General features: G+C 34.7%; 1 protein-coding gene across 1 annotated transcript; it reads right to left on the bottom strand.

Moving 5' to 3' along the window:
• Positions 1-3,947: 3,947 nt before the first annotated feature.
• Positions 3,948-4,894, bottom strand: LOC115980770. Its single transcript, XM_031102989.1, has 3 exons — positions 4,565-4,894; positions 4,187-4,475; positions 3,948-4,081 (listed from the first exon to the last, which is right to left on the bottom strand). The coding sequence occupies exons 1-3, from the start codon at positions 4,892-4,894 to the stop codon at positions 3,948-3,950; spliced, it is 753 nt and encodes a 250-aa protein (XP_030958849.1).
• Between the last annotated feature and the right edge of the window lie 8,308 nt (positions 4,895-13,202).

The following is a 13,202-nucleotide window of genomic DNA, read 5'->3' as shown; positions in this document are numbered from 1 at the left end:
TTGCATTTCATTTGACTGTAAAAAGAAGCCTTTGACCCGGAAATTATTTTACATTTCTATTTTCACTTCAAACCATTTCCAGACCGAGCTTTAGATGCACAAAGAGAGAGAGAGAGAGAGAGAGAGAGAGAGAGAGAGAGAGAGAGAGAGAGAGAGAGAGAGAGAGAGAAACGGTGAGCAAGAATAGACTGAGCTCCAGTCCGACGACCCACACTCCACCGGTCTTGTCGATTGCAGCACCGCGCCGATCGCATCGGTCTCGTCGATCGCAGCACCACGCCAATCAAGCAAAGATCGACTCCAACGCTACTCGATCTCGCCTCTACCGCGCAATCTCGCCTCCTCCACGTGATCTCGCCTTCGCCTCCGCCGCACGATATCGCCTCTAGATCGAACCCAGTCGCCTCTCTCTCTTCCTTCTCTCAATTTGACCAGATTTGATGATTTTTTTTTTTTTTTTGGGTTTTGTTTCTTTTGTGTTTCTGTATTGAGTAATGATATTATATATTTGTTTGGCAGCTGAGAAAATGTGAGCAACAAGTAGAAAATGTGAGCAACAAGTAGAAAATGTGTTTTCTATGGTATTTTCAAGAACACAAACAAACACCAGAAAATATTTTTCAAAACATTTTTTGAAATGCAACCAAACACTTGAAAATATTTTCATTTCCTGAAAATATTTTACACCCGGAAAATATTTTACACTAAAACAAACACAGCCTAAATATTACTACATATTTTGAAAATCTAACCATTGAATTGTATATTCTTTACGCTCTTAATATATATATATATATATCAAATTTTGTGTCATTCGGATATTATTTACTATATGATCTATAAGTTTATATTTTATGCATAATTTTAAACTATAAAAATTTGCAATTTAAACAATTTATTGATAAAATAACTATTGATCTTTAATTTTCTAGAAATTTTGTGTGTATGGAGGGTATAAAAAGAAAATATAATCCAATTGTGAATTTATCAAAATGTACCTTTACTAAAAAGACATTAAATAAGATTATAGTTTAAGACCCTAACCAATCTTATAGTTAAATTTTGTCCTTTATTATTTTCTTTTCTCCCTCGCAAGTCTCCCTTTTCTCCCCAGCCCAACCCGCGTCTGAACTGACTTTAGTCAACACTAACTTTAAACCTTTAGGTCTTTCTTTTACCCATCTTGTTAGCTTGTCATGGTCTTCTACAGTTCAGTCAATGTGAGCTAATTTGGTGGGTTGAGGGTTGTTGGGCACTTCACGCGGTTATACTCGTAGGCTAGGATCACTATATTAATTAAATTAGTAATTTAAGAAGAAAAAAAAAAATGACCGAACGAGTTTATATCCGTGCTTTGCAGTTTGCACGAAATTTTTTATTTGTAAATATATAAATATTAATATTTAAAGAACAAAGTTTAACTATAAATTAAATTGATTATAGTTCAAGACTACAATCTTATTCTATATCTTTTTATTATAAGTAAATTTTGACAAATTCATAAGTGGATTACAATTTCTTCTTATATCGTTCACACTTGTAGAATTTCTAAAAAATTAAAGATTAATAGCTATATTATCAGCAATCAATATTCAAATACTAACTCAATCATTCCATCCGTATAGGCAAAGAAAGACACAAATTGCTTAAAGTCATACGTGGCATCTACAAGAAAAAGAAAAAGAAAAAAAAAAGATTCTGAGCACATCATCAGTATAGGCAAAGAAAGAGAACAGTAGTCATTAAGGTGAAATATTCACGGTTTAAAAATGTTCTATGTATATATTAACGCTATGCAGAATAGTTTTACTAAAGAGTATGACTGGGGAAGCCATAATAATAATGATTGTATGTATCATTGTTACTCACATTATTAGGAAGCCATCACTCATTCGATTCTGCCAAAGATGGCTCCTATTGTTTATCTGGGATGCTACTTTCTTGCCTGCTTTAGGAACTGAACCCAGCAATAAAATTATTAACGACAAGAAAAGAAAAAAGAAAAATCAATGCAGATTTAGTTGAGCATAAATGCATAAAATTAGGCCTGTTCAAGATTCTACCGGCACCGACGAAACCGGCCGGCACCGAACCGATCCGACCGATACAAAGCTTCACCATAGGTGTTCGGAGAGGTGGTCGGCAGCGATTTGGGCATACCGAAGGCGGCCGGTGCAGCGATCGGCGGCCATTTTGCACTCCGACGAGAAACCGCACCGCACCGGTATGTATTTATATTTATATGCTATAATTTATATGTATAGTTACTATAGGCTTCAATATACAGAATGTGTGATGGTGAGAGTTTGAGAGAGGCAAGGAAGGAAGAAGGAGAAACGGCGCTGGAAAATGGAGAGAAATAAGAGAGCGTAATAGGAAACGTTGTAGGGTTTGAAAATTTTAACTACAAAATAGCAAAACGATGTCGTTCAAACTGTTATTAATATGAGTCTCAAAACGACGTCGTTTTGGTATCAGATTTAAAAAAAAAAAAAAAAAAAAAAAAAAAAAAAAACTTGAAACGATGTCGTTTCAATTCAAACCCTAAATATATTAGTCCCCATCCCCAGTTGTGTTCAATTCCCCACCTCTCTCTCTCTCTCTCTCTCTCTCTCTCTCTCTTCTCGTTAGTTTTCCTCACCCAAGCGTCTCTGCCTCTCCTCTCTCTCTCCCCTCACTCCTTAGCCTGTAGCCCTTCGCCACTTGCTGTCACTGTACTCTACCGCTTGATGCCATTGTTCTTGGAGTTTCACCCTCTCCCCTCCCCTTTTTTGTCCTAGCTAAAGCTCCTCCTTGTAATGCTTTCTGCTCGGATTGTTTATTTTGTTTTCAATAGTTTTGTTTCATCTTTTACGACTCAGGTTTAGTTTAGTTTAGGTTTTTTTATTTTTTTATTTATTTATTTATTTTTTTTTTGTGATTTGAAGTGGGATATTTTTTAGAGAGATTGTGAATTTGTTTGTTTTCTTTCATGTTTGTTTTTTCTTTGGAATATTGGGGTTCTTTCGTGTTTGTTTTCTTTCGTGATTATGTTGTATTTGGATCCTGAGAAAATTGAGGAATTCACCGAACTAACCGCACCAAATCGATATTGTACACCGCACCTCGTGTAGACCGGTTTTACCCCTCCACTGGTTAGGTGCGGTCAAGCACGAGGGAAAACCGCACCCTATAGGTGTGGTGCAAAAAACACTCTCATAACCAGCCGCACCGCACCATGTACAGGCCTACATAAAATGACTACAGCTGGCCCATTTATGAACAATTTTCTAAAATTTAACATTGTAAAGCTGGCCCTTAAGTCAAACTACTTCAATCATTCTATTCCACTTTCGACCTTCACCCCCTATACCATAACAGTATTCAATACTAACTCTACAGTCTACAAACCATGAACCAACAGAATTCAACTCAATATAATTGTTGCTTGGCAAAGGCATTCCATTCCAGGTACAAGCCCCTCCATAAGGGTTTCCTCCTACTACTTTTATAGAAGGTAAGTGCCAAATCACCAAAACCACAATCTATGAAAATTTTCTGCAACCAACTCAATGGCCTACAAAAAATAATAAAGCAGTAGTAAAGAAGAGAGAGAGAGAATCTGTTAGTATTTTCATTTAACAATCACCCCATTGTTAAATGAAAGCTCAGAATCAGTAGTCAATATTTCAACCTGATGGTTCAAGTAATCCAAGGAGAGTATCTTGTCCTTAATGGCCTATTTCAAAATGAAAGAACTTGCAGAATATTTCCCAACCAATACAGCAGAACTTGCAAAATATATCTGGACAAAATATAACATTATCAAAATACTAATGAATCCAAAATATAACATTATTCCATAATAACTCCAAAACATTTCAATCAGTGTTCCATAATTATTAATAACCTAAAGAATACCATGGTACCACTAACATGTTTCACACAACATATCCAGCAACTTCAGGTTAGAAGGTTTTGTTGAAAAATTTCTCCAACCAAAGCTTTCCAATCCTATCATTTTTAGCCATAAAGGCCCTTCCTGCCTTTTCATCATTAACCAAATGATCAAAAGCTTCATCAAGCATGTCTTCTTCAAAGCCTTCAACATTCATCACTACTTTATGAAGCTCATTTGTATTAACTGGGCCATGACTCAGAGCTGTAACAGCTACTGCAATCTATTTGAGTTGTTCAGTCATCTTACTAAAAGGACTATCATCATTCATAGCTGCATAAGTTCTCTTTCTATGGCTCCTTCCCTTAGATGAAGTTCCATTGGAAGCTTCATGGGCATCTTTTGGCAACGTATCAATGTCACCTTCAAATTCTAGATTTTGGATGTCATTTTGTGGGGTCTCATTTTCAACCAATGGAGAATGTTCACTCCATTGCTTTGAAAAAACACCAGTTGCCATGTCCTTACCAACAACAATAGCCATCTCATCATACCATTCAATTTTTTTATTTAAATAAGGCGCATGAACGGGATGAGCCTGTTCAAAGAAATATGACAATGTCAATAAATTGGATGATTTAATATAATAAATGTATAAAATGAAGCTCATTTATATAAATTTCATACCAGCACTTCAGCATCATAATTTTGCTTGTCACATGTGATCATTTTCAAATTATCATCCCAACCAAATCCACTTTTTTTTCGAATATCCTGAATGAGTTTCCACTCTTTTCTAACCGTACGAAGACAGTTATGCACATGTGATGCATGACACTCTACATTAAACTTCACACCAATTTCTTTTGCCACTTTTTCAAGGGATTGAGGCTTATATTTGTTTGAGGGCTTGTTGCCTTGTTCAGCCTCAACAACCAACATTTTAAACAACATGTCACACATTGGTTGTGTCCACCTAAGTTGAGATCCTGGTTCTTTCCCCTTGTTCTTGGACATTGCTATAGTCAAAAGGACAATCTAATGAATCACAACCATTATGATAGTAACAATATAAAACATTATTACAAAAATAAAAACTGAAACTATGGAACAAAAAATTCATCATCAAAAAACAATGCAATGCCATGTTGACTTGAACTTGAGGAACCAAATAACAATTTTAACTTTTTCCCCACAAAAATATTCAATTATTACATTTTAAAAAGTATACAAGATATCCACTTATGCTCTGTTAGCAACCAAATACAAAGCCAAATAAAGTTGACAGCACCTAATCATAGAAAGCTGTAATACATCATCAACAAATAACTCCAAACAGTTTGGACTGAATAAATTTATGCATGTCTCCTAATTATGTAGTTAGCCCACATTGCTTGACATATCTCATCCCTCTTATTATTCCATTCTCTACTTTCCACTATAGCTTCGCGTCGGCTAGGTTGGACTCGATCACTAGACTCTGTCTCACATGTTCCATCTTGCATAATCAGGTCATTAGGATCAACCCCCATGATGTGATTGTGAATAACACCACATGCTAAAACTACATCCACTTGTGTATTAAAAGACCAAAATGGTTCTGCATCCAAGACACGAAAACGTTTTTTTATAACTCCAAACCCTCGCTCAATGGTAGTTCGCAACGAAGAATGATGAAGGTTGAATAATTCTTTTGCATTTTCAGGTGGATGATCACTAAACTCTTTCAAATGATATCGAACACTTCGATAAGGAGACAAGATTCCAGGTCTATTTCCTTAACTGGCATCACCAAGATAATATTTACCTACAAATTATGAATCAATTTTTAAAAAAAAAAAAAATCCAGCATAAAACCAAACATAAAGGCTAGTTATCTATATAATACCTTCTGGAATTTAAGTCCCCTTGGTCTACTAAGTGCATCATTTAAAATACGAGAATCATGAGCACTGTCTTACCAACCAGCTAACATATAGGTGAATCTTAAGTCAAACGAAATTGCAGCTAACACAGTTTGTGTTGTCCCCCCCTTTTGACCACGAAACCTTACTTGGATTTCAATTGGAACAGATGCACGAACATGAGTTCCATCAATTGCTCCCACACAATCCTAATGATGACCAATATTAAGTAATGTTCATTTCAAAAATCACCTAACAAATAAAAAAACAACAAACAAAATTTGAAAAGTTTACCTCAAAGTAAGGATAAAACCTCCTACTATTCCTTATCTCTGGGGGTGTAGAGTTGTCAGATAATCTAACAACATGCCTATATAACTGCAAAACTGCTTTAAGGACAATTTTAAAATATCGATAAGCTATCTCAATCGATCTATGGAACCTGGTAGCAACGACTCGAAACCTAACATTATGGCCAATAGTATGCAAAAACGTCAACACCTGCTCTGTAACAGACATGTAGATAGTCTCACGTACCAAATTTCTCTCAACAAGAATTCTACATAATTCATAGAAAGCTACAGGTCTCATTCTTATCATAAAACTGCAACGTGTGTCACCTCGATGAAGAATATCACTTATAAAACCTTCTCTTTCATAATCCCGGTTCACACGAGGTTGCCTAATTATAAATCTCCTAGACCTAATAACTTCTAATATTATAGCTCCCACAGCAAGGACAGATACAACTGTGGCAAGAACTGCTGCTTGAATTTTTTGGTTATCCATCTACATAACAAAACCAAGATAATGGGCTCTTTTAACTTTTCTTTAGCCACACAAAACTAAAACTAAAACAAAATAGAAAAAGCCAACCACACAACCAAAAAGCAGAGGCAGTAACCAAATAAGTGATCAAAGGTGAGTGGTTGTAGATTTTTGATGGCCCTGTATCCTTTAAAATATCACAACCACATTACCCTTAACCAATGAATCCTTCACCTTACATATATTTACTAAGAAATGAACATAAAACCACAGTTGAGAAAAGTAAGCTGGCCCATTTAAGAACAAATCAATTATAACCTACTCTTGTGGCCAATCATATACAAAATATAGCAAAACCCAAAATCTCAGAATTGTTACAAAAGCCACTAGATTTATATCTTATGGCAAACCCAAAATCAAGCAATCATCCAGTTTAACAACCGTGCCCAGAACAATGCAAAACCAATTATATAACACACATCCAGTTGCTAACAAAACATACAAAATCAAAGAATAAATGGAAGCAAATGTTTCTATTATAAATGCTTCAAAAAAAAAAAAAAAACCCATATATTTGCCTAAATCAGTTGTACTCTAACCCCTCTTATCACCAATCCATTTTTAGATTGAAAAATTCAAACAGGCACGCACATAGTATTAACTAAAAATCAACAGCCCCAACCTCCCCTGCCAGTGGACTCTGCTCACTCCCCGTTCCAACATCCTTACTCTTGCAGATTATCAAAAAAACTAAAAATCAACAAAACATTGCAAATTATCAAAAAAAAAAAAAAAAAACCCAAAAACCCAAAAACACGAAAACAGTGTAGATTTTAAGTAATACACTGCAGATTATCAAAAAAAAAAAAAAAAAACTAAAAATCAAAAAAGTTACATAATCGAACACAATATTGTTACATTGCATTGGCCAATGAACCAAATCATTGAACTTAATTGTCTTTAGAAAAGTTAACACTCAATATAGTCATGTGGTTGATTCAATTGAAAAACCCAGAAACACAAAAACCCAGAGAAGGGTTAGAGACAACCCAGAAGCAAGCACAAAAGCCATTTTGTTGAAAAACCCAGAAACAAAACCATACGACACACTAGATCGAACAGAAAACCCAGAGAAGGGTTAGAGATGAAGAAAAATGAAAAGAAAAGGAGAAATCTAATCTAAAAAGGCAAAAAAGTACCTGGTTTTGCTGGTGATGGGCGGCACCGGCGGAAGCTGGAGCTGGCCGGTGTTGCCTTGGACCTTGAAGCCGAAGATCGGAGGGAGAGGGGACCGAAGGTGGCTGGGTTTTTTGGAGAGAAATCTGAGAGGGTGGCTGGATTTTTTTGGAGAGATATATGAGAGGAGAGTTTTAGCGCGAAAGTGTGGGAGTGATAAGTATCGGGGTGTGAGGAAGTAGCAAATGTAAAATGTTTTCCCAAAATTTTAAGCGTAAAATATTTTACACAAATTTGCTTAGATTGATTTGGTTGATTAAATATTTTACTTTTAACCAAATATTTTACTACAAAACAAACATAGTAAAATTGGAAAATATTTTCTTGAAAATATTTTACATTGAAACAAACAGAGCGTAAGAAACCAATAGTAAACATAATGAGGGATTTAGATAGACACCCACAAAGTGGGGAATTTGAATTATGTGAATTTATAAGCACTCCCTTAATGAGGAAGTCTTTGAACATAATTTTTGTGTCTTGATCCTGAGAGCATCTCCAACAACTTAGTCAAATTTTCACACTATTGAAAGAGCAAACAGTTTTATCTATCGAATTTTTCAAATACATTTTTCATTAGACTCTCTATCCATTTTTTTTATCACACTTAAATATTACTTTTTCATTATTTATTTAATCTTTTTTATTCTTTATTCTTAATGTGCACAAATAACGGGAGAGAGTGGTTGAATATTTTAATTAGTAAATAATTTAGTCATAAAAATTTATTTGGAGAGCAACAGTAACTTTTGATGTGTGGAGAGTATTGTAGCTAATTTATTTTATTTTTTTAGGTTTTGAAGAGGTTGTTGGAGCTGATTTTTGTGAATTTTCTTCCTAAATATGGCTTTAGAGAGTGTATTGGATTTGGCGATTTGCTCTAATGCAGTTGACAGTGATAGGTAGAGAAAAAGTGATAAATCAGTATAAAAAAAATGATTTGTTACACTCGCAGTCAACTATGTCAAAATTGCGGCACAAAATTGTGGTTATAGAAAAATTGTGGAAATGAATTTAATCATAGTTTGACATCAATCCCACAAAGATTTCAATGATAAAATGTTACTTCCATATCGTTTAGTTATAGATCTTCAGTTCAAACCCTCAACAATAACGGCACAATGTTAATTGCTGGTTCAAAGAAACTAGTGAATGAATGTAGTAAATTATTTGGAATGAGCAGCTTTTGAATCTCTCTCTTTTTTTTTTTATAAGAAATATTGAGTGGGCTAACTCTAATGAGCATGTCTATTTGGTCCTCCCGATTTAATCCATAACGAGAAATTTTGGCTTTGCTTGAAGAAGTTGCGACTCTTACTAAGGGTGAGTTTGGTTCAGCTTTTTGAAAACTGGCTTTTTCAAAAAAGTGAAGTTTTCAAAAAGTGTATAATGAAAAAAATGTTTTTTCAAAAAGTTGAGTGTTTGGTAAAAACTGTTAAAAAGTGCTTTTTGAAAAAACTGAGTGTTTGGCTAACACTTATAAAAGTGGTAGTTTGAGGGATAAATTACAAAAAATGACAATGTATATATAAGAGAGTTTATTTCATACTAATAAAAAATAAAAAATAAAAATCAACTACTTCAGAGCATCTCCCGCAGGCTAGGCAAATTTTTGTACCGTTTGGACAATCAACAATGACATTTACTTTTTGTCTACCCACTTTTTCAAATATGTCTTCCAACAGACTCTCTATCGTTTCTCCATCTCATTTAAATATTATTTCTTCAATTATATTCATTCTCAACAATTATATTTTTTAACAAAAAATGTTACATCCACAATATTTTTTGCAATACTTTCACAAAAATCATAACAAAATCTTATATGGAAAGTTGTTACTAGTTCTAATTTGAACTCACCACTGAAATTATATTTTTACTCACCAATATTAGCTAATTACTTAAAATTTATTGTGAAAATATTGTGATAGTATTTTTAAATTGTGATTTCTTATTTTTTGCCTTTCTTTCATCCATACGTTTCCTTTTTTTTTTTTTTTCTTTTTTTTTTTCTCTTGCATTTTGTCCACCACACATGTATACCCATAGGATTCCATCCTCTCCTTTTTTTTTTCTTTACTTTCCACTTGATTCCAGAACCTCCCTCTCTCTTTCTTTCTCCAGCTCTCTCATTTTCTACTTTTCTTTTTCTTTTCCTCATTGATTCCATAAATTCTCTAGCTCTCTCTGTGATACGTCTCACATAATCTTGCTTGCCTTTTGGTGTCATTATCTTCAAACACACACAGACACGCATGGAGAGAAAGGAGAAATCGCCTTTGCTCCACCACACCGCCACCGCTGCTCCTCCTCACTACAAAGTGCATGCAACCAGGGGTCATATCGGCTTCTATTTTTTTTTCCTTGTTCTTGATTAGTTGTTGTTTCTGATTTTAGATTTGTCAGATCGGCTTCTATTTTTTTTTTCCTTGATCTTTTATTGTTGTTCTATTTCTTTTTTTTTTTTCTGTTCTTGATCTACTGTTGTTGTTGTTTTGATTTTAGATTTGTTGTTTAACAAAGGGTAATTTGGTAATTGCTCAAGATCCTCCAATGGATATATGACAACACGCACGGGCTTTTTCCAAAATGCTGGGCAAAGCTCCTTTTTCACTTTGTGCGTTCTCTTCACAAACCCAAAATGCAACTTTTTCCAAAAAGTTGCGTTTTCAAGTTTACCGAACAGACTTTTTCACTTTGCTTTCTTCAAAACAGGCTTTTTAGGTTGAAAATATTGAAACAAACAGGCACTAAAATGGAGAGCCTTTTGGTGAAAGAGCGACTATTGATGACCATTGAAAAAAAAAAAATTAAATAGAACGGAGACTCTTGATGGAGGATTACAACCTTTGAAACATGTTACAAAAAATTTGCATTTATGTTATTTTATTTTGAGGTAACAATTAAGGTAGACCTCATAGGCAAACTCTTTAATCAAAGATGTGGTGGTTTTACAGAAAAATTTATTTTAAATTAATTATGATTGGTTGTTGGTTTCTTCGCTTCCATATGATGGCAGTAGTATGCATTGCCAACCTTCATGTAAACCCATTGCAGCCACCGAGTTTTCTATCCTCTCCCGACTCTTGGGTTGAATGATATAATTTCTCAACAGAAATATACATTCATTATTTATTTTCATTCTTGCTCTAGTCACTAGTAAGCACAAATACAAATATGCACTAGAATGTCTATAAAATATACTAAAAAGTCCGAATAGCATTAAAAATTTAAAACGATGAGGAAAATTTTGGACCAACCTTAGAAAGGGATGGTTGAACCCAAAATTGAAGATTGTCCCCTAAAAGGGACGATATGGCCCTACAAGGGACGATAATCCCTAAAAGGGACGATCGATCCCTGAGAAGGACGACCAATCCTTGAGAGGGATGATCCTCCAGGGGCCGACGAGTTAGACGATTCTTGGTTTGAGTGACCCATCCCTAGGGTTTCCCCATGGCTTGCGTGGGGCCTATTTACATAACATTACATGGAAATTACTTGCACATCACGGCCAAAGCCCTTGCCAAGCAATCAGATCTCTTATATATGGAAAGCCAATCCTGAATATCTCAGAACCCTTCTCTCTACAAGGAAACTCCCCCGTATCAAGGGATTCAAGTCAGCTCTCTACCACTATATAAATTGCCAGCCTAACCTTTCTTGAGATACGTGAATTCTCCCTAGCTCTTGCATTCTCAAGTTCTTGGAGATTCTTCTATCACTAACTTAACTTTCCAAGGATTTTTGGCCAATACCCCACCGGTGCCCTTTGATTGGTTCTTTTCTTTTGTTCTTCAGGTGCACCCATTGGCATGTGTGTGCACGATCAACTCACTGACGATTTTTGTGCATCATCATAAAATTAAGATATATATTAGTAATACACACCTGGAAAAAAAAAAAATCATAAGTTTTAGGTAGTAATAATAATATTAAGTTAAAAAAATTTATTCTCCACATAAAAAAATATAATAAATTAGATTACCATAGGGAATAATAAAAAAAATGTTTTATTGAACATAAAAACTATAAAATAAAAAATATATTTTAATAATGAGCTTTGACTCAAATAGTATTTTCTCCTCTCACAAGAATTATTAGAAAGTGACATCACATGAGTTCAAAGTCTATGTTCAAACTTCAAATGATTATATGCTTCAAGAAAAATTAACACTTTTACCCACAAGAGATTTAGAAAAGTGGCAGTTACCACCGGTGATTTAGGAAAATGACACTTTTTAATATAAGTAAATTGAATTATTATATTTCAAAAGAAAACTACCTCATGAATAATACATGGTACAAGATAGTCTAAAAAATTGTATCTAAGAATTAAAATTAAAGGATATTAAATTAGTAATTAAACCTAAGTTTTTTTTTTATAAAGAAGTAATGATGTGTATTGTATGTGAACTAGATAAGTATGATGGTGACCAAAATAAGGAGGGAGCAATTTGATAAAGCCTTGGCATCTGAAGCACTTCGGTCTGGAGGGAACAGTGTACTGACCATCATTCCTAGCATCTTTCTTCCCTTTATCTTGACTCTTGAACTGTGAAGAATTGGATTGCTTTTGGTTTTTGTCAAATTCTTTAGCATTGACATTCTTCATAAATTTTTTGAACTGCCTTGTGATGTAGGATTTCATTTTAGAATCTTCATCGTCCGAAGACTCATCTGTGTCACTGCTTTTGGCCTTCAGTGCCATGCTCTTACCCTTGCTCGATTTCCCAATCTTAGTTAAACTAATTCATAGGTCTACAAGTTGCCAACCAACTCTATCAAAGGAATTTTGTCAATGTCCTTTAATTCCTCAATGGCGGTGATCTTGGCATGAAATCTCTCAGGTAGAGATCTAAGCACTTTTCTAACAATCTTGGGTTCTGGAATGGTTTCCCTAAGATTAAATGCAGAGTTCACTATGTCCTTGAGCTTGTCATAGAACTCATCGAACGACTTATCCTCCTCCATCTTAATCTCTTCAAAGCTTGTGATAAGCCTTTGAAGTTTTGAATCCTTGACAGCCTTGGTTCCTTCATAGGTTGTTTGGAGGATGGTTCATGCTTCCTTCACAGTTTCAGTGAAAGATATCTTCTTAAAGTCCTCATTCCTGACTGCACTGAATAATGCATTCAATGCTCTGCTGTTGAAGTTAGCGCTTTGATCTTTGCATCATCCAAATCAGCCAGCGCTTCTTTTGGTTTAGTCCAACTAATCTCCACAGCTTGCCACACTTTTTCATCTAAAGACTGCAAGAAAACTCTCATGTGTACTTTCTAGTATGCATAGTTAGTGCTATCAAATAAAGGAGGTATAATTAAATATTTTCCTCTATCCATGATAAACAGGGGTCAATGGATCACACAGCAAAGATTAACCCCTAATCAAAGTGTGCCTACTCTAATACCACTTGA

The sequence above is a fragment of the Quercus lobata genome, chromosome 3 (assembly GCF_001633185.2).
Source record: "Quercus lobata isolate SW786 chromosome 3, ValleyOak3.0 Primary Assembly, whole genome shotgun sequence".
Lineage (NCBI taxonomy): Eukaryota > Viridiplantae > Streptophyta > Magnoliopsida > Fagales > Fagaceae > Quercus > Quercus lobata.
The sequence above is the reverse complement of the archived record's forward strand: the minus strand, read 5'-3'. Positions and strand labels throughout refer to the sequence as shown.

Coding starts and splice junctions, on each gene's coding strand:
- LOC115980770 (XM_031102989.1), bottom strand. CDS start 4,894: ATGTCCAAGAACAAGGGGAAAGAACCAGGATCTCAACTTAGGTGGACA. Junction 4,476..4,564: donor ATTATGATGCTGAAGTGCTG/GTATGAAATTTA, acceptor TTCTTTGAACAG/GCTCATCCCGTTCATGCGCC. Junction 4,082..4,186: donor GAATGATGATAGTCCTTTTA/GTAAGATGACTG, acceptor TGAATGTTGAAG/GCTTTGAAGAAGACATGCTT.